We start from the raw sequence: 24611 nt of genomic DNA, 5'->3' as shown, positions 1-24611 counted from the left end.
ATTGGAGTGAGGCCTAAGTTCCTGTAGTTTTATAGAAACTCCCCAGGCGATTTTAATGGGCAAACAGGGTTGAGAACTCTGTAGGACCAATTAGAGACCCCCCATTCTTTCTTGGGGATTACAGTAAGTATAATAATACGTAAGGCTCAAATCTTCTCCTCTGCTGGGAGGTATGGAGGCAAAGGGCAATGCAAGGTGCAACATACTTTGTTTGCTCCTGGTGGGCCACCTTTCACACAGCTGCTCCAAATCATGACTATAATAAGTAAGAGCCAGGAAAAGTGCCTGTCTTGGCTGTCCATCCGATGACAATGGAATAGGTGTGGAAGGCTGCTGCTGGCCTTCACCGTCTTCGCCACTCAGTCAGCCTTCTTCCGCTTCTCTGAGATCTTCATTCCAGCAACTCAGCTCACTTAATAAAGCAAAACCCCAGGCATGACTCCTTTGCTCAGCTGCCCTTGGCATTCACATAATTTCCGTCCTCTCTGCCCATGTGGGAGGGGAGGAGCACAGCTGGCCAGTCTCCAGCACGAATTGCCTAGTGCTTGCTCCTCTCTCCCTATCACAGCCGCAAGTACCCCGTAGAGTGCAGATTTCTGCTGCTAGACTGTGGTTTCAAGGTCATCTCTGCTAACCCAAAGCACATTCCAATGGGTTTCAATTTCCAGCTGCTCCCTTGAGATCCAGGCCACTGTTCACAATGCTCTCTGCATCCAGCTGGTGCCCTGCCTCATTTCAGCAGTCAGGAATGCTCAGCTTTGGAAGCCAGTGAGGTGGGCGGCAAGGTGTTCCATATACCACGTTGCCCCATGATTTTAAGAAAGTTGAAAAAGGTGTCAGTGTACGTGCAGTGTTCTAGTTGGCATTCCCACACATATATTTGAAGGATTTCCAACCTGAGTAAAGGAATTGCCAGACACCAATTCCTGGAGACCAGGGATTCACTGGAAGCAGTTCCATGCATTCTTTTATTCACTGAAGACACTCCACTGAGATGCTTTTCTGAAAGCATCAAGGGCTGAGGTAGGGAGTGGTTCTACCTGGGTGTTCTTGTTTTGTTTTGTTTTTTTTGAGATGGAGTCTCCCTCTGTCGCCCAGGCTGGAGTGCAGTGGCATGATCTCGGCTCACTGCAGGCTTCGCCCCCCAGGTTCACGCCATTCTCCTGTCTCAGCCTCCCGAGTAGCTGGGACTACAGGACCCTGCCAGCACGCCTGGCTAATTTTTTGTATTTTTAGTAGAGATGGGGTATCACCGTGTTAGCCAGGATGGTCTCAATCTCCTGACCTTGTGATCCACCCGCCTTGGCCTCCCAAAGTGCCGGGATTACAGGCGTGAGCCACCGCGCCCAGCCCTGCCTGGGTGTTCTGATACCATCTGTGTATGACTGGCCTTCCACAGGCCCCAGGGCTGTGTCTCATTAAGAGCAGAGACCCTGGGAATTTCACCCCTCAGCTGAGTGGGCAAGTGCCGGGCATAGTGCTCAGTGCTAGGGAGACAGGCATGAGAGAGGTACAGATGCTTACACATTCTAACACCATTTAAGGGTGAAGGTGAAGGCTGATTTTGTTTCCTGCCTGCCTAACCTGCTTGGGGTGAATTATTTTGCCAACTATAAGTATGACTTTAAGGATTTGGCCTCTGGGGCTGCAGGGGGTGGGAGGTGGACGGGGGGAATTTCATGTCAAGACTTCACATGTTATGCTAGGGCAAGATGGTACATTCAACAAAGGCTCAGCGTTAAGCAGATTCTCTGCCAAGGACTCTGGAACTCTAAGTCAGAGTCCCCACTACTGCTGCAAATCAGGCAATGTCCACTTTAGCTGGCTTTGTTGGGTGAGGGAAAGGACAGTGTGTGACCTTGGAAAAGCTAGCTCACTTTGTCAAGGGGCTGGAAAAGGATCTGGCTAGACATTTCTCTTGTCAAGAGTAGCATTAGCGATTGTCTGAAACAAGGGTCACTTCAAGGTTTCAGCTGAAGTAGCTCTGCTGATTTCTGTGTTGAAGTTAGTAGATTTGGTAGAAATCACAGACATGACTTCACAGCCTGAGATTCCCTGGACTCGCACAGCCACTGTTCAGTGCTGCTGCAGCCTAGACCAAGCCCTATAGGTATTCTTGATCTTGCTCTCATCTGTGCAGTGGAAAGATGCAGGTATAAGGTGTGGGAAAATCAAACAAAATGGCAAACACGAAGGCTCTTGTAAGATTCAGGGGCTTGTGTGAATGTTAGGAAGCAAGGTGGTTACAAGGTGTTCATGCTCAGTGCTGCAGAGAAGGGGCTGCTGAGGGGCGTCCCAAACTCTTGTATCATAGCTCCTGGGACCCCAGAAGGAAGAGAGGCAGTTGCGGTGCATATGGACTGTGTCCTCTGGGATTTCCAGCTCCTGGGGCAGGGTGATGAGGGAGTGACAAGGCATGGCCTCCCTTTCCTGAGAACACGAAGAAAGAAGTAACTAGTTCTGCATCTCCTTTGAGGGTGTGCTGTGAGTGGAGTATGCAGGGCAGAGCTTTGGCATGAACTGGCAGTGGTGTTGAGCAAAGCATGACTTTCTGGGTTTCTGTTTCCTCTTCAGTAGGCACTGTCTTTATTGGCCCTGCCCATTTTAATTTCTAGTGATTGTCAAAGAATTTTAAAACCTTCTTGGAAACATCCATAGCTTAATGTCAAAATAAAAGGCCATATTTAAGTCAGCATTAAGTTCTGCAGTTCAGCGGTCATCAGATATCAGGGAGGGAGGGAATTGGTTCCTCCTTGGCCCCACCTCTTGATCCTTTACCACCCTGTGAGAGGTATGATGCCCCTTTCCCAGTGAGGTGCCAGGTGCCACTAGAGCCAGGGGATGGCTGGGAAACCACTTTCTCAAATAACTTTGGCTTCACACAAACAAATAAGCACATGGAGGCTCGTGTTATCATGAAGGTTAGCTGCAGAAGTGGGCAGGTGCCAGAGGATGCAAATCATCTTACACGTTTACAGCCCAGTGTCACTGGCAACAGACCTTAGAAACGAGCCATAACCTTCATTTTGCAGGAAAGGAAACAGATGCGAGAAGGTAAAAAGATTTACTTCACTTCGATGGCAAAACTGAAATGAGAACGCAGGATTTTCACTCTTCACTCTTATTTGCAAAAATACTCTGCTTCTAAAACAAAAGAATACTTGCTTGTTTTTTGCCCTCCTGACCCCTTTGCTTAGTTCCTCTCACCCCCAGCTACTTTTATTTCTATGCCGCGAAGCCTCTGCCTGTCTTAATGTATGCAGCACCCACGTCCACAAGCTGACGTGCAGGTGGGAGGCTGGGCTGTGTGGACCAGACAAATGGATTAGACAGCTGATTTCTGGTTAAACCTGCCCTCTGCCCTCTTTCTAAATGTGTCTCATCCCAGGTCCTCCCCGCCCTTTATAAATATGTTGGTAGGGCAACCTCCTAGTTCTATGCCTTCACCCCCGCTTTTCATCTGAAAGGTAGCAAATCCTAGGTCACCATTACAGGCAGTGGCCTAGGTGAACATTGGGAAAGTCATCTCACTTCCCAGGCCTCACTTTCCTCATTGGTAAAATGAAAGAAGGAAAGGAGTCCACAGTTAAAGCTGGAATAAAGGTCCCTAGATCCTTCTTTAACTTCAATTTAATAAAAAATTTACAGATGAAGTCTTGTCCGGCATTGAATTCCTGGATTCAAGTGATCTTCCCCTTTAGCCTCCCAGTAGCTGGGAATACAGGTGTGCCCCGCCATGCCTGATGAAGCTTTCTTTGCTCGAAAATCTGAACTCCACAAAGATGTTGATCTGCCCTGTAGGAACCAGGGAGCTTTTTTCATTTACCCACGATAGGTCAGCAATAGGTATTTTGCCTCCTGTTGAAAGAAGTTCTCATCATCAGTATTCACTGCATATTTTACAGGGATCAGTGCAAAATGAAATGTAGGGTCCCATGGCAGCGCCTTAAGCCAAGCACAGGTCCTGGGTGACCTCACTAGCCGTGTGCCTAGAGAGCTGTTCTGCTCAGAGCTACACCAGGGATTTGACAGACTCCAGCTGGTGCGGGAGGGAGTTAGGGCCGGGCTCATGAGAAGGGTATTCCTACTTCAGTGGCCAGGGTTCATGCTAAGATGACAATAGGCCCAGAGCCCATCTCACATCCACCCCTCTGTCGCCAGTACCTGTTTTGGAAGAAGGGCTGACTTCATTAGTGCTGGTTCTTCCGTTTCTTGAGGAAAGATTGCACTGTTCAATAGGGAGCTTCATGTTTCCAGAACAGATTACTGACTGTTTTGGAGTCTGCAACTGACCCCAGTGCTCCCTGCCTTTGGGGACAGAGTGGCCAAGCCACTTTCTTTTCATCCAGCCTTCCCTCTCCACTTCATAATGAACCTCTTTCATGCCTCAGATCGCTGACTCCATTCCCTGCTCATTACCATTGGGTTGGATCCTGGGCCAAGATAAAGGAAAAGAACTCCCCTCCAATTTCCACCAGAGTCCCCCGATGTCTTAAGAAGCACATGTAGATAGAGAGGTTGCGTGGTCCTCACTTGAGTCAACTAAGAGTGGGAGATTCTCTTCTGAATTCAATTTTCAAAAGCAGATTTTCCTTTTTTTGTAGTATAAAAATGCTCTAGGCATTGCACAATTTCAGGTTTTGGATCTAATTCCCAGTCCCTTTATAACTTTGGCAGCTGGGCTTCGCCTTCATCAGCCTTTCCCTTTCCCTGCTCATGGGCCTCTCACAACCCCACTCACTTTTCATATCACACAAATGAGTTCATTCTCAGCACCACACCCACTGTGTGGCTTTCCTCTTTCCCAGCTCTCATCATGATGATCCAGCTTCTTCAGTTTCATCAACACCTTGAAAATTCATCTTTGAATTATTTCTTGCTTTGTGATTCAAAGCATTCTGCTCCCCGACTCCCCATCACCTCCTCTCTCCATCCTAGCATTTGAGTTTGTTGGTGTTTCATCTTTCCATCCACGCATCCATCTATCTCTCCATCAGCCCATGTGTCTATTTCGTGTCAGTCACTGGGGACAGAGAGATGACATGGTGAGTTACTGTCCTCGGGATATGTCAGTGAAGGGGTGAGGAACAGGACATATAAATGAAAAATTAACGGCAGGGCAACTAGATATGCACAAAACATGGAGGGTGTAAAAAGAGGTGCTTTGGATGGTGAATATGGAGCTGGGAAGGATGTGCTGGCAGGAGAGCTGGGGACCCTCTAAGCAGAAGGAATGCCGTGCACTGGCCTAGGTTGATGTAAAAGCATGCTGCATGCAGGAAGCGCTGAGTTTGGAGAATTGTTGAGGCACAAAGTAGGAGAATCTGGGGCTAGGGCAGGGATTGATGAGAATTAGTCTGGAGTGTTAGGCAGCGCCCAGGTCTTCAGAGGCCCTCCATGTTATGCTGAGGCCCTCAGGCTCACCCTGACAGTCCTGACAGTCCTGGGGCTCTCCCTAGTGGTTGCTTTTAAGAAAGGGCATGACATAGTGAGACTAGTTTGGACAGCACTCTGGCAACACTGCTGAGGATAGGTTTCATGGGTGACTCTTCAAGACAGGGAGGCCTGTGGTGGGTACAAGTAGGAATGATGTTACCAGGGAGGAAGAGGATACGTGCAAGAGGCGTTGTGGAGGTAAAGTTGGTAGTGCAGAATGATAGGTGGGAGGAGTGGGGGGCTGCCATCCAGGTTTCTGGCTTGAGAAAGTGCGTGCATGAGAATTCTGTGCTCACACCCAGTCCTGTCTAAACTAGCGGCCATTCTGCCTCGGGCCTGCCTCAGTTGCCCCTGTATTCTGTTTTGTTACCAACACATAAACCAGGCCTTCATTTCTTACCTAGATTCTTGAAGTATCCTCTTCATCTCTTTCAGTCCATCCTACAACATGCTGCCAAGGTAATCTTCCAGGGACAGTTGAACAATTCCCATTGCATAGTGAATGATGTCCCAGCTTTTAGCATCGCCATCAATATTCATTGCTAAAGGAGACATTCTCTTCCCGTAGAGTCCAGTTTTTGAGAGAACATGAGGCATGTTGTATGTGTGAAGTAATTGAATGTCAAGTTGTCTTTTTTTTTTTTTTTTTTTTTTTGAGACAGTCTCACTCTGTCACCCAGGCTGGAGTACACTAGCGCAATCTCGGCTCACTGCAACCTCTGCCTCCCGGGTTCAAGCAGTTCTCCTGCCTCTGCCTCCTAAGTAACTGGGATTACAGGCACCAACACCTTGCCTGGCTATTTTTTTTCCATTTTTAGTAGAGAGGGGTTTTTGCCATGTTGGCCAGGCTGGTCTTGAACTCCTGACCTCAGGTGATTCACCTGCCTCAGCCTCCCAAATTGCTGGGATTACAGGCGTGAGCCACTGTGTCTGGCCCAAGTCGTCCTTATTGGGGACACAGAACTCCTACTCTGAGGTCAGTGAGGGAAGCAGGCAGGGCATCTCCAGGGGTGGCCCCAGGTGATCCTGTGTGTGCCCAGCATGTCTTTCCAAGTGTCTCTTCCATTTCTCCCTTGGCGTAGTGCTGTCTGGTCTGGTCTCATTGTTCCGTAAAAGTGACCCCTTTCCCATCCTGGGTCTTTGCAGACTCCATTGTCTCTACCTGGAATACTTTTCCTCGAATTCCTGTCTGTTGAAATCCTACCCATCTTCTGATATTTAGCCCAAATGCAAGGACCCCATGAATCCCCTATGGGAATGGATCTCCCGAAAGCATTTTCCTTTCTTCTGGCACTTTTCACATTTACTGTGCACAGCACCTAACATGTCTCCTATTTTATCTCCCACACTGGACCACTAGACTGGGAGCAGAAGTGGAAAATCAGAGGCCTTAAATCCTGGGGCCAGCCTGTGAATGTGATTTCTTAGTTTGCTTATTTTTCCCCCACCAAATTTAATTTATTAAAAAATTATAACCTATGTTAACCATACAGGAAAGCAGAGAATATGATATAATAATGTATATTTGGGACTTATCGCCAAGAATGAACAGATTTGCTGCTGACACCTCGCCACCACGTTTTAAGATATAAATTATTGCAGATACACTTTGAACACTAGCCCACACATCCCTCTCCCGAAGCAGATCTTCACACTGCTTTTTCAAATTTAGAGTTAGTCACTAATATTTAGAAATCACAGGATTTCACATCATAAGATTTGGCCTCCGGCCACTTTCCTGCCAGTTCTCACCAGTCCATCACAGGCTCTGGGGCCCACCCCGGCCCTTTGAACCTGCCTATCCAATCTGTGGCTTAGTCTGGCACCCGAGCTCTCTCATCTGCCCTCTGTACATGCTTTCCAGGAGGCGAGGGGACTCTTCATGCCCCCTGTCCTCCTCCGCACCACTGCTTGGGCTATGCTCACTGTCTGGACCGAGGAATTCAAGGCCTCATTCAAGACCCACTGGCTCCTGTGGCTTTTCCTAGTGAATTCGGCTCAGCTCCATTCTCAGTACTCATATACACCTAGCCCTTAAGCCGGTGGCTGAGCACTGGCCCGTTCTTTCATTCAATCCTGTATTAGGTACCCTGCAAAGTCACCTTGGTGGAGAAAAAGGACTCAAAAATCCCAGCCAGGTCGGGCTTACTTGTTCTTCCCTCCTAGCCTTTGCTGCCTCCGTGTGGTGCATCACGTGAAGTGCAGTGGGGCTTGGTGCAGGAGCTCTGCCTGCTTGGTACCCTCAGGTGTAAGAAGGGATGGCATATTTTGTTGGCCACAACACTCCGAGGTCTTTGTGCTTGTTCAGTTGAGACTGTTGACTCATCTGGCCCCCTCGTCTCTTTCTTAGAACTCCCCTCGCTGCCCGTTGGAGCTCTGTCCTTTTCCTTCCTTTCCCTGTGAAAATTGCCCTGGTGGTTTCATAAGTGTAGGGTTTCACTAGGCTGAAAAACCAGGGGAAAGGCTCTTGTCCCTGATTCCACCACCCTCCGTTGATTCCCATGGTACTTGACATTAACATATGGATCGTGAGCACACCTTACAAGAACTGGAGAGATGCTGGCTCTTGCATTTTGTGCACAGCTGGGGAAGGAGGGATGTTGCATTTTTCACCTTACCCAACTGCCTGGGGCCACTCCCCCCGATGGTAGTGCTGATTATCTGTTCCTTGGGGTTTTGAAAGTGGTGGAAACCTGTTGATCTGGGCCAGAATATGGTTCCCTTTTCTCTTCAGAATGAACACTGAAACTAACTCCATTGTGGTAATCAAATTCAACTGATTAATGATCTGTTAATTTCCTGTGTAGGAAAGAAGCCATTTTGATGTTGGGTGTGACTCTCATCATTGCTGTGATACACCCAGGTCCAGAGGGAGACAGCTTTTGTCCCCACACTCTGGACCCACAGCAACCTCCACACCTGCTTCAGTTCGGCTCTGTCCCTGATGCCCCTGACAGTGTTTCTTTTGACTGTGTTTTCACTGATTGGTTAATGACTATGTCATCACTGAAGTCACCAAACTTGTCTTTATTGGCCTCCTCTCTTCAAGGGAATTGAGAAGAATGAGAGAACCAGTGATTAAGGAGGAGATGGAGGGAAGAAAGAGGCTAAGGATATGGAAGAATAAAGGGAGAAAGGATATGATTTAAAGAAGAGAAGGAGAAAGAAGAGAGAGAGGCATTAAATCTCGGCATGTGGGATAGTAGACTTCTAATTTTGGGCTGAGTAGAAGGTATATTTTGGGGGAAGTTCACACTTGTTTTCTTTACTTGCCCAGGAACCCATGGTGTGGCTCATTGTGATTTGAAAGGGTGAAATGCAGGGTTATGTATGATCAGAATGGCCAACATACATATAGCCAGGAGTGTTCTAGAGACCTTCTACGAAATTGGCACCGAAGCTGATAGAGGCTGGATGCATTTTTTGTTTCTCTCAGCCCTGCTCAGGTCCATTAGGAAAGGCATGCAAACTCTTTCAGACACCCCTCAGGGATTCTCCTGGGTTCTAGAGATTCCCCTGCATGTGGACTGGGCAAGAAAGAGGTAACCCAAAAAAAGCTGGGACTCTCCCAAGTATCACCACCCCATGCTCCAGTGCTCTGCTGTACCACCGACAAGATGAGTCCAGGCTGTCTGATTCCGTGGAAAGATAAGGACTTTCAAGGCCAAGTACCTGGTAGAATGCCTAGCCATTAATCAGTTAGTGTGACTGTGAACAAGTTTCCTCACCAGTAAAATGGGAATAGTCACCCCCACCTGATAGGTTTCTGATGAGTATTCGGTGAGGGAATATATGTCATATGTAGGTCATGTTGTACATGCCTGAAACATAGTAGAACTCATTCAGTCTTCACCGCCCTTCCTGACCCTCCCGCGACTCTGCCCACCCCCCATCCCCAGCTTCATGCTACTCTCCTAGGTAAAATATGGTGATACCTGGAAATGAAAAGGAACGAGGAAAGTATATATTAACAGAAACCATGCCTCTCTCCAGGTTAGGCATTAAAACATTTGTTGCTCTTTACATTGAACCGTGTGAAGAAATAGGAGATTTAAAAGAAAAGAAATGAAATCCTTTCTCATTTAAGAGGAAAATTGGAGCTCTAGTAGTTAAAAGCGACCCTCAAGTTAAAAGAGACCACAAGCCAGACGCAGTGGCTCACACAGTGGATGACACCTGTAATCCCAGTACTTTGGGAGGCCGAAGCGGGCAGATCATGAGCTCAGGAGATTGAAACCATCCTGGCTAACACGGTGAAACCCCGTCTCTACTAAAAATACAAAAAATCAGCTGGGTGTTGTGGTAGTGGGCACCTGTAGTCCCAGCTACTCGGGACGCTGAGGCTGGAGAATGGCGTGAACCCAGGAGGCGGAGCTTGCGGTGAGCTGAGATCGCACCACTGCACTCCAGCCTGGGAGACAGAGCAAGACTCCGTCTCAAAAAAAAAAAAATAAAAAATAAAAAAAAAGGACCACAATTTTTCAGAATCAGTCACTGAGGTTTGGAAAAAGCAAATCACATTGTCTGTCCTCTGGTATATGATTAGGACAGAAAGTTTCTGGTTGCGCCAGGGACTGGGCAGGTCTTGATGACATGAGGAAGACAATAAGTTGGGCATTGTGTGAAAGGGAGGAGGCAGGACCTGGGCTAGTGTCCTTGTCACCTTCTGTATGAAGCCAGGAAGGTGGAGCTTGATGACATCTCCTAACAACACCCACATGCACATCTCTGTCATCCTTAAATCACTGAGTCTTGGACTTCAGGGTCTCCTTGTGCCGGTCCGCAAGGGAACCCACCCACTCCACGGTTTTCTGCTTGGCTTCCTCCCAGCTGTAGAGCGGCTTATATGCCAGATCTCGCTGAGCCTTCTTGTAAACGAAGGTGAACACGCTATTTGACAATGTCACTATGTGACAGCTGAAGGGCGGTCCATAGATGTAAATGGGTCTGAGCAGGAAGCTCACTATTTCCAGCATGAAACCAATCCAGTACATCAGGGATAAAGGAAGGCTCCATCTGGAATCAAGGCGGAGGCCGAACTCTTTGCTCAGGGTGTAATTAAGGTTATCATAGCTTTGGTGAGGCGTGTCATCTGAGATGTAGTAGAACTGTCCTTGGACACTTGGGGCCTTCTTGGGGTGCTGCAGGACCCTCATGGCCAGAATGTGAGCCCAGGCCACGTTGCCAACATAGACTGGGTTGACTCTGGAGAACTTGCTGAAACTTGACAGGATCCTATTGTTGTTCAGGGCCTCATTTATACCAGCAGAAAGGATTGGGCTTTCTTCCCCATAGATAACCATTGGTCTTAAGGCACAAGTGTACAAGGTGCCACCATTTTTCAGAGTCCACCCATTGGCCACCAGCACAGCCTTCTCAGCAAACTTTTTGCTGTATGGGTATGGAGCAGACCATGTGTTTTCCAGAGGCTCTTCATGGCCGTTCTGGATGATTTCCTTGTAGGAGTTGGGCCTGGCTACCTCTAGGGTACTGGTGTAGATGAAGATTGGCACAGTAGCTTGGACACAGACCTCCAACAGAAGCTGGGTACCTACCAACAAAAAGCATGCTGTCAGAGTCAGGAAATATAACTAAGGGGCCCCAACCACATGCATAGATATTTGTTCTCAAGTGCAGTGGTTATAACAGACTCGGGGTCCATTCTTCTGTGTCTCTGACTGAGACTGGGCCATGCTACTGCCATAGGAAAAACACTAAAATGAAAAGAAACTGACATATGGGTTCTGGAGAGCAAGAATTTCTAGACTTTTGAGTGTATGAATGTGTGTGTGTGTGTACTTTAATTTTGGCAAAGGACCTAGGGTTATCACTTTATATTTTGCAAAGTAAGGATGTTGAAAATTATAATGTGACATCAATACCATTAAAGGCAGGTTATTGAAAAACTAAAAAATCAGGAAGATATACTCTGAGAATATGGGCAGTCCCAGTCCTTAGGCAGAAAAGGACAGTGGAAGAATTTATGTCACACACATACCCATACACAGTTGTATATAAGCAATATACACTCTTAAATATACTCTTAAATATACATGCAATTGCTGGTATTTTTCTCATTTTGAGTGGACTGATAAAACTTAGTCACAAGGACCATTCCTGGAGTCATTGAGCAAACAGTGGCTTGTGGGGAGATGCTGGAAACTCACACTCTTTTCCTGATTGTGTGTTCCCTGGGAAAGCTGCTTCCAATTCTGGCTGTGACTCTGTTTACCTGGTTATGTAAAGTGGGGGTGTAAACCTTCCCTTAAACCCTGCCCTGGCATTTCCTGTGGAGCCTGGTGGAGGACTGGGGAGAGGAGTGTGCCCTCTGCTGGTAACACCTGCACTGGGAGGACCTGGCAGCATCCCCTGAGCTGTGTGGAAGTGAAGCTCATGGAGGTGCTCGGAGTGCCTTCCCTTGAAGAAGGAAGGAATTTCCTAGGTAAGGATTATTATTTTTTCTTATTTTCTTATTATTTTTTTAGTTCTTGGCCCCGTTTAAAGTTTCTGTGGAATTTGAGTTTCTGGAGAGACAGCCTCATGTTTTCAACAATTAATCTGGTGGTAGAGAAAATGTGGAAGTAGTTTACCTTCAAGAGGGAAATGACCAACATTGTGAAATGTTTTCTAAGCCTTGGAGTGATAATGGTTTAGGAAACAGATGCCTCTAACACTTCCCCTGTCATTTCGCATTTCTTGTTGTTGGGAGTTGTGGAGAGTTAAGAATTCAAATGAAAAACTGGTTACTCTTAACACCCTCCTTGCACTGTAGAGGTACTTAAAGGTATGCGTAAGTAGAAACTGGAAAGATTTTTTATTGAGATGGTGCTGGATACCCAAAAGCAATTAGCTGCTTTAGAAAAGGTGTCAGAATAGACTGAATGTGGAGGGCCAGGCCCGCGGTTGGGTGCTGTGGTGCTGAAGATACTGGACTCTGGGAATCAGATGGTGAGACTGCATGACAAGATTCCTTAAGGAAATGTGTCTGAATTTAAAGTGGTTTGGAAAGCTGCAATTCAGAAAGACCATCAAGACTTTAAGGGATGAGGATTGAATGAAGGTGCACTTTGGACACCTGGCTGGGAATGGCTCTGTAAGAGCAGGCCCTGTGGTGAGCTGAAGAGATTGTGTATTCTGGACACCTGGAAACCCTTTTTGTTAAGAAAATATTGTGAGAAAGCATGTGCTGGATAATTCTGTCCTGACAGACCACTGTGAACCAGCTTTGCTAGTTCTCTTGAGAAAACTTCTTTGAGGTGGGCAGCAGGGCTCTGAATGTTCTTGATATGGGAGTGCTGGGAAGGGAAGAGCGTGGTCCCTTTAAATGGTATGGGAGTGGGGAAAGGAAGTGCTGGGTGAAGGAGGGTGTAGTCCCTGGCTAGGGCTCCACTCCCAGGGACGTAGATGAGGACAAGCATTTTCTGCCCAAATGTTGCATTTCCCACGACCACCCAGGCCTGTCATGCCCCCATTCTTTGCCTATAAAAAACCCCAAGACCATAGCAGGACACACACAAGTTGCCAGACAATGACAGGAGCAGATTGGCAAAAGAAGACAGAAGGGACTGGATGTCAGAAGGGGCACATCAACGGACGAACACATCAGCAGAGGAACACATGGGCAGCTGGACGTTAGGAGGAACACACCGCCCAGCAGAGTGATGTGGGGTTTCCCTGGGACAGTCGGAGAAGAGTTGGGCAGTTGAGCTGCCAACTCCATGGGAAAACCCTCCCCTTCTGGCATCCCCCAGCTGCTGAGAGCTACCTCCACTCAACAAAACCTGGCACTCATTCTGCCAGCCCAGGTGTGATCCAATTCCCCTGGTAACCAAAGCAACAACCCGAGATACAGAAAGCCCTCTGAATTTCCAACAAGGTAGAGGGTCTAATTTAGCTGGTTAAAACAAGCCGCCCATAGATGTCAAAACTAAACGAGCCAGACTAAAAGAGTACGTGTAACACACACCCACTGGGGTTTCAGGAGCTGTAAACATTCACCCCAGACACTGCCATGGTGTTGGAGTCCCACAGCCTGCCTGTCTGTATGCTCCCGTAGAGGTTTGAGCAGTGAGGCACCGAAGAAGCAAGCCACACCCCCATTGCATGCCTGCTGAGGGGGACGAGGGAATTTTGCCCATTTCATTATCATCAGCCTACACACAAGGTTTAAAATGATGACTGTGGTGGCACCTGGAAGGTTTGATTCTGTCCCAGAGGCAAAGAGTGGCTGGATATCAAGAATCTGAAGTCGGAGTTTAGTCAACTTTTGACTGGAACCATAATAGAAAAAGTGTCCACAGCCTTTGGAGTCACACGGGAGTGAGTTTAAAGTCTAACTCTCCTACTTACTTACTTACCTGGGGGGCCCTGCACAAGTTACTTGCCATCTCTAGCACTGGTTTCCTCATGTAAAAAGCTGAAGATAGCAGCTTTGAACTCCCCCAGTTGGTAATGGTTAGCAGACACTTGGCCCAGAGCACAGCAGGTGTTCCGTGGAGGGACTTCTTTTCCTTTCCTGTCCTTCTTTGTGATCCTTAATCCCCCACCTTGCTTCATCTCCTCCCCAGGCTACCGTACCCTTCTCATTGACGTTCATGACAGACTCTCTGTGAGTGACACCGATGACGTCTATGACAGAGGTGGTGTGGATGATGACCACGATGTCCTGGCAGGCTCTCTTCAGGCATGACTCATCCAGAATGTCTCCTTCCAGCGCTGTCAGCTTGGTCTTGTTCTGGAGCTCTGTGTGAACACGGGTCAGGTGATAGGAACATTTCTGAAACTGGCTTGGAAGTTTCCTGATAAAGATGATGTTACATAGGTGTTCGGGAAAGGTTAGAGTCGTGGTGTTGGAGTGGAGGGTGTACATTCCATGGAAGGAACAAGTAAAAGAAGACACAGAAGTCAGAATATGTAACAATTTATTGGGAAAGAGCAAACATCTGTTTCTACCCCATCTCATTTCAGAAAAGTAATCTGAGCAATGAGCTGTCAAGTGTACCTGGAATATAAGCATTTCTAGAGTCATGGGAAACTCACTAAAATATTGAAAGAGAGTAGGGTGATTGTGGAGAGTTGGATATAAGGGGGAAAATTTGAATTTAATTCTGCAGGTGATGCGGGATCATGATTTTGGGTCTCCAGTACCACGTCAGAGAAACCCCTTATTTATATTTGGAATAAGTAGAGAACCAGGCAGAGCATGGTGGCTCACACCTCTAATTCTAGCACTTTGGGAGGCTGAGGTGGGCTGACTGCTTGCACCCAGGAGGTCAGGACCAGCCTGGTCAGCCCCATGAAACCCTGTCTCTACTAAAAATACAAAAATTAGCCAGGCGTTGTGGTGCCTGCCTATAGTCCTAACTGCTCGGGAGGCTGAGGAAGGAGGATGAATGGAGCCCAGGAGGTGAAGGTGGCAGTGAGCAGAGATCATTCCTCTGCACTCAGCCTTGGTGGCACAGTCAAAGCCTATTAAAAAAAAGTGAGAGAGACAGAGAAACAGAAGCAGAATTGTGATGTAGGAAGTCAACCTTGGCTTGAGGATATAAAATGGACTGAAATAGGGGATATGAGAAAGTAAGGTAATTAAGAGATTAATCAGAGTATCTGTGCCAAGGTTTCGATGAGGTCTGGAAGCAGGGTCCAGCAGTGGAAGCAGAGGAGGGGAGATACAACAGGTTTGAATTTCAGACCTTACCTTAAAGGTCCTGATACCTACTGGATCTGGGTTGAGAGAAAAAGAAGACAAAATCACCCCTGTGGTTTGCTGCTTGGGCAATTGGGAGGAGAGTGGAGCCATTACTAGGGAATTGTGGATGGGCCTAAATGAGGAATTTCCATGAAAAACTCTTATCACATATCAAAAGCAGAAAACAATGCTGAAAGTTAGCGACCAATGAACTAATATTCCAGCTGTCTAACCGAGGGCAGTGGTTACAACTTTAATGTCTTCAGGCTCCTCTGAAATCCCTAAGACATGGTGCTGACAGTAAAGTTGTCACCTGGAATTAGCCCACGCCATGAACACTGTGGTACATGGAGCTTGGATAAATACTCTACGCTTGTTTGTGCTTTACAATCTGCATATTACTCACAACTTGCTTATTTCCTTTTACAGCAATCTCATGAGATAGGTTTTCTGAGTCGCACTTTATTGACGAGGAAACTTAGGATCAGAGAGGTTAAGGGACAGATCAAAGGTCACATTTCTAGTGGAGACTCAAACTTGCCCACCCCACCTCCAAGCCTCGTACCCTGTACACTAGGTACAGGACTGGCTGTTTACAACAAACTTTTCTGAGAAAGAGTAAGATTAAGCCAGTTCAACTGAAATTGGCAACAAAGGCCAAAGAACAGTGAGAGTAAAATTCAGAGTGAAAATTCAAGACCAGAGTAATTCCTTCCAGGGGTTCAGATGGGACCATTTACTCTCCTGATGCCTCTGTCATGTTTTGTCTACTCCCAGCCCCTTCCTATTGCCAGGCAACTCCAAGGAGGCCCTGCAATGGGGGAGGCAGGGAAGAGGCTGCTGGGGAGGACATGGGTAACAGACTGAGAATGGAATTTTCCCTGGTTGTATTTCCACCTCTGCACTTCCTGCTCCCTTCCTCTGCTTCCCCTTTGCTGCCAACTTCAGACAGACTGGCTCAAAGGAATTGCCATTTCAAAGATGTAGAAGTCTAAAGCCAAGAGAAAAGGCTCTTCCTCAGTGAGTTCACAGGGATCTAGAGACCAGGAAAGGGGACTTTGTGGATGAACCCATAACTCCCTCTTTCCCCAAGCTGCTAGAAGAACTATTGGTTAAGAGCACAGATGCTGCACTAGACCTCAAGGGTTCAAATCCAGTTTTGCCATATTCTAACTCTGAGACTTTCGATGAGTTAATTAACCTCTCTGTGTCTGTCTCCTAATCTGTAAGAAAGGAGGACAATAATATTAACAATCTCATAGGGTTGCTATGAGTAACAAATGAGTCAGCACATGCAAAACATGTAGCACCGTATCTGGCACAGAAAGAACACTGAAAGGATTCTCTGTTTTTATCTTCATACAGGCCACTGCCCATCCGTTATATCCCCTAACTTTTCACCATAAGGAACAATTCCTCTAGGCTGAGCATTGCTTTTTTTCTGGTATTAGGTGTTAGATTGCAAATATTGGTGACACACAAGGATTAGAAACATTTAATCTTGGTCTTGTGTTAGTATTTGTTTATGAAAGACACCATGAAAATAGAAGGTGGAGGAAATTGGAAGAGGTCAGAGAAGAACAAAAGAAGAGCAGAGTTTTGGGTGTGGTGGTCCATGAGTGCTGTCAAGTAGAGGCTTCTCTGAGGGCAGGGCATGGCTCTCTGCACAGTCAGAGCCCAGGTGTAGACACACAGTTCACCCACCCCCTGGGTTGGGGAGGAGGACGGGGAATTGGGCACCCAGGGAGGCAAAGACCCACTTTGCCAAGTATCAGCTCCAGGGTAAAGTGATGATGCTTCTGGATGAAGCTCTGGTCTGAGCTCTGCTACGCGTTAACCAGATGATCTTGGCAAGTTGCTTTATGTTTCTGGACCTTGATAGTTCATTGTCCAGTTGGATATGACTCCTTTTCTACTTTCCTTTTGGGGTTATTTGCACAAGGAGTTGCTAGAGCAAGGTCTGCAATTTCCTGGGGGTATTGAGCAACAGAGACAAATGGTTAAAAACTAAAGCCTTAGATGACAAATCGAAAAGAGGGATATCTGGCCTTATACTGCCCCTTCCTCTGTCTCTGCTCTTAGCTGTGCAATTGTGCATGCTGTCTATCTCTCTCACTGATGCTCTCTCTCTCCTCTCCCTCTCTCTCTCACTCTTTCTCATGCATTCTCTCTCTTTCTCATTCTCTCTCTCTGATTTTCTTTCCCCCTCATTTTCTCTCTCTCTTTTGCTCTCTCTCTCTCTCTCACACACACACACTTACACACTCATCCATATCTTCACTTCCTTTTATTTTGCCTTCACCAAAGGTGCCAAGGTTGCTACAAAACAAAACAAAGCTCAGGGCAGTCTAGAGAGGCAGGGACCCCCTGGTGAGGTCTCCACGTAAATGGTGTCCTTTGTGAATGTTGCGAAGTAATTGCCAAGACATAAAGCTTCAGGACATAAAAAAGTTGTAGACAAGAAAACTTTTGTAGACAAGAAACTGATGTGGGATTTTCTAGATGAGAAGAAAAGGGGCCTGGTGTCCAAGTGGCTGCCTCTCAAGTTCTGGGTTAGGGCCGGAATCCAGTCTCTGGACACACCATTCAGAATCTTTCACACCATGCCATTTCATACTATTTAATTTTCTTTTTTTTCTTTTCTTTTTTTTTTAAGACTGTGGGTGGAGGATTGGCTTAGATTTGACTACAACTTTCTATAACTTGCTAGAAAAGGTCCACCTTCTTGCACCCATGCAGGGTTTAAAATGGAGCCACACACCCATGAATCAAGGAAAATTCCTCCCTCAATTGTGATCTGAAGGCCTTGTCCAAGGCCCTGATCTCCTTCAGCTCCTTCTCCTTCACCAAGGGGCGGATGATTGACCCAGAAACCCTCCTGCACCTGTCACAAGGCAGCTCCAGCCCATCATGGCCAATCCAAAGTAGCAGGTAATACACTCCAGGAAACAAGATGCTGGGGAGCAGATCTGGTTCCAGGGTGACCCTGGAGAAGGCTAAAAAAAGAGGTCAAATGGTTATATACTCACACAGATGTCTTATTTTCCTCCATCCCATTTTCTGCAAAAATTCCATGTCTCCACCATTGCGAGGAGTAGCTGAAAGAAAATGAAGAAGTTCTTATTGTTAGTTAGATTGTTTAAAGCTGAACAGAAGAGTCAGGGTGCTGGTCACTTCATCCCCTAAGGGAGCTCTGGAGCTTTCTGCTCAGTGGCTTCTGGCTTGCCCCTTATCCCCTTGAACTCCTGCCACATACTCATTGCTCCCACCTCCTACAGCATCCCTTTTCTCAGAAGAATAGTGACCTTTAATGTATATCTCTAATTCTTCCCAGCAACAGGAAGAGAAGTCCAATTCTAAGGCCGCAGTGCGGTAAGGAGTCTTAGGTTTAACATTAACAGGACACTGGTCAGTTGATACCAGATGTCGGGGATCTGCAATCTGTGATCTTAAACTAGACTGAGAGAAATCTCCAAGTGTAATGTGAACTTTGCCTTTGTGCAGTAAATATGTTTGGAAGGAAATCTGCATTAGCTCATTATCTCCTCTCGCAGAGTGTCATTTGAAATGTTGCTGCTGTCTTGCAAAGTTTAGAAATTTGCAATGCTGACAGCTCCAATCACTAAGTTTTATGGACGTGACTTACTTTCCTATTCAATATATCAAAAACCTCAGTTGTAGCTTTCCCCTGGAGAGCTCTGGGGTTCCTAGATGAAGAACACCATTGAAGGAAAGCTATCTAGTGTTAACCACTTAATGATATGGCCTGTACCACAAGAGTGGGGATTTGTGGTTGTATGCCCTAATGACTCTTATCATAGATGTTTGAACTTTTCCCATATTCTTGGGTACAAAACCATTCTCAGCAAATTTCTGAAGATGCTGTGAATGCTCCTTGAGAGTATGTCTGAGAACTGCCCAAATTCACCACTGTAAGCTCTCCAAGACACTTTACTCTACTTAAAAAAATCGAGGTGTAATTTATATTCATTAAAATGCCCAGATCTCAAGTGTTCAGTTTGATGAATCTTGACAGTTATGTATGCCCATGTAAGTAGCACCCAAAAAATGTACTGGTCATTTCCTTCACTGCAGAAAGTTCTTTTCTGCCTGTTCTTAGTTAATTCCCTCCCCTACCCCCAATTTACCTGGTAAGCAACTACTCTCTGATTTTTATTCCTACAGAATTCTCATTTTATTCATATATATATATATATATTTTTTTTTTTTGAGTTGGAATCTTGCTTTGTCACCCAGGTTGGAGTGCAGTGGCACAATCTTGGCTCACTGCAACCTCCATCTCCTGGGTTCATGCAATTCTCTTGCCTCAGCCTCCCAAGTAGCTGGGATTACAGGCATGCACCACCACGCCTGGCTAATTTTTATATTTTTAGAAGAGACAGGGTTTCACCATATTGGTCAGGCTGGTCTTGAACTCCTGACCTCATGTAATCCACCCACCTCAGCCTCCCAAAGTGCTGGGATTACAGGCATCAGCCACCATGCCCGGCTCCTGTATTTTCTTAATTTATTCTTCTAAGATCTCCGTGGTTCTGGATATATATTTAAATATAAAATCATTCTGAACTGAATTTTTGTGCATGGAGTACAGAAGAATTGACCATTGATTGTCTCTATGGTTTGTTTATTTTTCTATTTCATGATTTTCTTTATTTTTATTATTGCCTTATATTTATTAACTTTGGGGTTGTTTTACTCTTTTTTTTCAGGGTTCTTATTATAAAAGCATAGATAATTGACTTTAGTCCTTTGTTCGTTTCCTCTACAGGCATTTAAAGTTGTAAGTTTCTCTCTAAGCACTATGTCAGCTGTGTCCAACATTTTGGTGCATGGGGTTATCATCATTCAGTTACTGATGTTTTGAATTCTTTCTTGTGAGTTTGTCTTTGACCCAAGTGACCCATACCAACAGAGTACGTTGCTTGTTTCCTAAAATTGGGAATTTTCTAGGTATCTTATTTTTATGGATTTCTAATTTAATACTATTGTGGCCATAGCATATACTCTGTATGATTTTGAATCTTACATATATATTGAAACTTGATTTATGGTGCAGCATATGGTCTGTGTTGGTGAACATCCCGTAAACACTTGAAAATAATGCTTTCTACAGTTATTCGAAATAATATTCTACAAATGATTTGCTTTGAAACCCCACTCTAGGTCTTGCCCTCCTCCCATGTTGTAGACATTCAGCTGCTACTTGGGACCTGACTACCAATGGTTCAAACCCACTTGCCTAGAAAAGGTTGGCCCTGTGCGGCAAGATGTAGCAGCTTGTTCTCTGATAGCAACAGGCCCTGGGTCTTGCTGAGACATGTGGAGCACTATCTGAACCATTCGGGTGCATCACACATGTTTGCCTGCTGTAGCACATGCTAGAGGGCACCTTATAGATCCCCCGTTGCTTTCGGTATGGGGCTGCACATTCCCTCAGCTGTTGAGAGTCCTGGAGGCTGCAGATTTCAGCCAGTGTCTCTTGGAGTGTCTGAGTGGAACCAATAAATAAAAGCCGTAAAGAAAGTGAGAAATTAAACAAAGGGCAAGACTGATGGGGGCCACAGTACTAAATTTCTTTTATTTTTAAATAGCTTTACTGAGGTATAATTGACATAACATTTGCTTATTTTAAGTGTGCAGTTAGATTATTTTCAGTAAAATTTTAGACTTGTGTGACCATCACCACGATCCTGTTTTGCAACATTTCTATCATTCCTAAGAAATCCCTCATGTTCATCAATCACCACCACTTTTTCCCAGTCCCCAGCTCCAGGCACCTCCTAATTGATTTTCTGACTCTACAGATTTGCCTTTTCTGGAGACCGTATAAATGGAATAATGCAATGTGTTGTCTTTTGTATCTGTCTTCTTTCATTTAGTTTAATATACTTTTATGGTTCATGTATGTGGTAGCACAGATCAATATTTAATTCCTTTTAGGTGCCAAATCCTATTAAATTATATGGATAGCTCCCATTAGTTTATTCATTTATCGGTTGATAGATATTTGAGTGTTTCAACTTTATGGACTGTTATGGATAAAGTTGCTATGAATATTCACATTCATGTGTTGTGTGAACATAGGTTTTTTTCTTTTGGGTAAATAGCTAGGAGTGATAGTGCTAGGTCGTATGGTAAATGTATCTTCAACATTTTAAGATACTGCGAAACTGGTTTCCAACATGGCTGCATGTCCCATCAACAATGCGTGAGTATTTTAGTTTTTCCACATCATTGTTATTTCACTTCCTCCAGGTGTTACTGTCCTTTTTTGTTATAGCACTCTAGTGGGGAAGTGGTGTCTCGTTGTAGTTTTGATTTGCATTTCCCTGCTGACTGATGATGCTGATCATCTTTTCATGTACTTTGTTGACTCTTCCTACACCTTTTTGATGAAATGGTTATTCAAATATTTTGCCTATTTTAAAATTGGGTTATTTATCTTTTCGTTGCTTAGTTGTGAGTGCATTTCGTATTCTGGACATGAGTCCTTTATCAAATATATGATTTGATTTTTTTTTTCTCAGTCTATGGGTTATCTCTTCATTTTCTTATTGATGGCTTTTAAATGCCAACATTTTTAGTTTTGATCCTGTTTCATTTTTCAACTACTTTTTAACCATGAAAAGTTGGGTTTTTGCCTAATTCAAGATCATGAATATGTTAATCTATGTTTTCTTCTAAGAGGTGTACAGTTTAGCCCTTAAATTTAGGCCTATAATTTATTTTGAGGGAATTTTTGCCTATGTGTGAGTTAATGGCCTAAATTCATATGGCCAATTGATTTTAACAATAGTAAATTCAATAGGGAAAAAGACTGTCTTTTAAACAAGTGACACTGAGACAACTGAACTGTCCACATGCTCAGGGAATGTCAGCCTGCTATGTCAAGTGATGCCCACCCAAGTCACCACCTATTGGCATCAGAGTGTGTGAAGAATTTCTCAATATGATAACTGTGGGTTAAATAATATGCTGCAGCTCTCTGCTTCTCCCGTTCAACAGACAGCCACATCTTCTTGTGCAGTGCCAGCCACATCCCTGAGACACCATGGTAAAGGTGAAGGCCAGAGTCAATGGATTTGGCCCTATTGGGTGCCTGGTCACCAAGCCTACTTATAACTCTGGTAAAGTGGATATTGTCACCATCAATGACCCCTTCATTGAGCTCAACTACATGGTCTACATGTTCCATATGATTTCACCCACGGCAAATTCCATCGCACTATAAAGGCTGAGAATGGGAAGCTTGTCATCAATGGAAATCCCACCACCATCTTCCTCAAGCTAAATCCCACCAAAATCAAATAAGGCAATGCTGGTACTAAGCACATCGTAGACTCCAGTGGCATCTTCACTACCATGGGGAAGTGTGTGGCTCATTTGCAGGGGACAGTTAAAAGGATCATCATCTCTAACCCCCCTGCTGACACCCCCATGTTTGTGATGGGTATGAACAATGAGAAATACGACAACAGCCTCAAGATCATCAGCAATGTTTCTTGTACCAACAACTGCTTAGCACCGCTGGCCAAGATCATTCATGACAAGTTTAATACAGTGAAGGGACTCATGACCACAGTCAGTGCTATGACTGAAAACTGTGGATGGCCCCTCTGTGAAACTGTAGCATGACAGCTGCAGGGCCCACAGGAACATCATCCTTGCATCTACTGGCACTGTCAAGGCTGTGGGCAAGTATATCAATGAGCTGCATGGGAAGAGCACTGGCATGACATTCCAGGTCCCCACCACAAACATGTTGGTCATAAATCTGACCTGCCCTCAGGAAAAACATGCCAAATATGATAACATCAAGAAGGTGGTGAAGCAGCATCAGAAGGCCCCCATAAGGGCATCTTGTGCTACACTAAGAACGAGGTTGTCTCCTCCAGCTTAACCACTGACACCCACTCTTTCACCTTGGATCCTGGGACTGGCAATGCCCTCAATGACCACTTTGTTAAGCTCATTTTCTGATGTGAAAATGAGTTTGGCTACAGCAACAGGGTGGTTAACCTCATGGCTCACGTGGCCTCCAAGGAGTAAGACCTGTGGACCACCAGCCCCAGCGATGGCATGAGAGGAAAACAGAGGCCCTCAGCTGCTGGGGAGTCCCTGCCACACTCAGTCCCCCCCAACACTGAGAATCTCTCCTCCACACAGTTTAGTGCAGACCCCCTGAAGAGGGAGGTGCCTAGGGAACCCCACCTTGTCATGTACCACCAATAAAGTCCCCTGTCTGTACTCAGAAAAAAAAAATGCAATATTAGGAAGACTCACAAAGATTACTGATCACCAAAAGAATAGACAGCATGATTTCTCCATCCTCCTATTTTATACTGATGCATAAATGGTCAGGAAATGCTGGGCTCACAATGGGAGTCTGCATTCCAGTGTGGGAACATTAGTCTCCCTTGTTATAATTTTTTATCACGTAAGCACAAGACACAGCTTTATCAATGGGGGAACACACAGGCTGTTGGTGTGAAACATTCTAGACTTAGGTGTCAGCTGTTCACAAGATTGTCTGGAAAAATCAACTGCCCGGCATCTAGAGTCCTTGGGGCTCACACAAAGCGTTTCCCTTTTCTTAGGGGAGAAAGCCACCCATTTTACAGGGATCTATACTAAGCACAGTCTCTCATGCTGGGAAAAGGAAAATCCCTCTTTTTGGCCGGCTTACTAAACTCCTGGTTTACTTTAGGATAATTACACCCCTTGTGCTTGAGTCCCAGAGAGGTCATGAGAAGCATAGAATAAGTTTTAAAGGCATAGGACTAGATGAAATAAGTTAGGGTAAGAATATTCATGTATAACAGGGGAAGTTTCTGGACTGAATCCTGGAATACACATATCAACATTTGGAAGTTGAACAGAGAAGGAGGGGCCAGCTAAATATGCTGAGTAGGAGTTGGTGACAGCAAGGAGAAAAATTAGGAGGACATGGCCTTGTGAAAGTCAAGTGAAGAAAGTGTTTCAAGAAGAGTTTGGTTCACTATGTTGGGTGCTGCTGTCACATCAAATGCAATAGGAAAATAAACGATTATTGATTTTGGCAACATTGTAAGTAATTTGTTTAGAGCAATTTCCACAAATAGTTGGGTTGGAAGTTCAACTGGAAAGTCCAACACACAATTCATTTGTGTGTTGAGGAAGAGAAGAAAAATGTGGAAAGAGTGACTCTTAAAAACAACACCTGTTCAAGAAGTTGTACCATGAAGATCTCAGTAAAAAGGTGTTACAGCCAGTGGAGTGAAGAGTTTGTTCTTGTTGTGTTGTCTTAAACTGTACTACTCCTTTACTGATCCTTAGCACCTTGTACAGAGCAAATGTTCAAACATTGTTGAGTGTTTGACGAAATAAAGTGTCTATGTCTCATACATATTTTTATTACCATAAACATTTGCACAACATCTGACATATCATAGGAACTTAATACATGTTTATTTAATAAACGAATGGA

The 24611-nt window shown here is 45.3% G+C and overlaps 2 protein-coding genes and 1 pseudogene across 3 annotated transcripts in view; 2 read left to right on the top strand and 1 right to left on the bottom strand.

The window, feature by feature from the left end:
• The window catches only part of LOC126931138 (RNA polymerase II subunit A C-terminal domain phosphatase SSU72-like), a 223881-nt gene that overhangs the window by 177754 nt on the left and 21516 nt on the right, over window positions 1-24611 (top strand). The window lies entirely within an intron of this gene.
• LOC126951788 (3 beta-hydroxysteroid dehydrogenase/Delta 5-->4-isomerase type 1-like) lies at window positions 9008-14305 on the bottom strand. The gene is made up of 2 exons (XM_050786146.1): window positions 14014-14305; window positions 9008-10987 (listed from the first exon to the last, which is right to left on the bottom strand). Exons 1-2 carry the CDS (start codon window positions 14303-14305, stop codon window positions 10179-10181), a joined length of 1101 nt encoding a protein of 366 aa, XP_050642103.1. The 3' UTR covers window positions 9008-10178.
• LOC126931119 (glyceraldehyde-3-phosphate dehydrogenase-like) lies at window positions 14125-24528 on the top strand (annotated as a pseudogene). Its single transcript, XR_007717778.1, has 2 exons — window positions 14125-18055; window positions 22151-24528. The product of XR_007717778.1 is annotated as a glyceraldehyde-3-phosphate dehydrogenase-like (transcript).

This window comes from Macaca thibetana, chromosome 1 (assembly GCF_024542745.1).
Source record: "Macaca thibetana thibetana isolate TM-01 chromosome 1, ASM2454274v1, whole genome shotgun sequence".
Lineage (NCBI taxonomy): Eukaryota > Metazoa > Chordata > Mammalia > Primates > Cercopithecidae > Macaca > Macaca thibetana.
The sequence above is the reverse complement of the archived record's forward strand: the minus strand, read 5'-3'. Positions and strand labels throughout refer to the sequence as shown.

What these genes read in the sequence shown, in the direction of transcription:
- LOC126951788 (XM_050786146.1), bottom strand. Translation starts at nt 14,305, where the DNA reads ATGTACACCCTCCACTCCAACACCACGACTCTAACCTTTCCCGAACAC. An exon ending in CATGAACGTCAATGAGAAGG is followed by an intron (nt 10,988 to 14,013) that starts GTACGGTAGCCT and finishes TTTTGTTGGTAG; the next exon opens with GTACCCAGCTTCTGTTGGAG.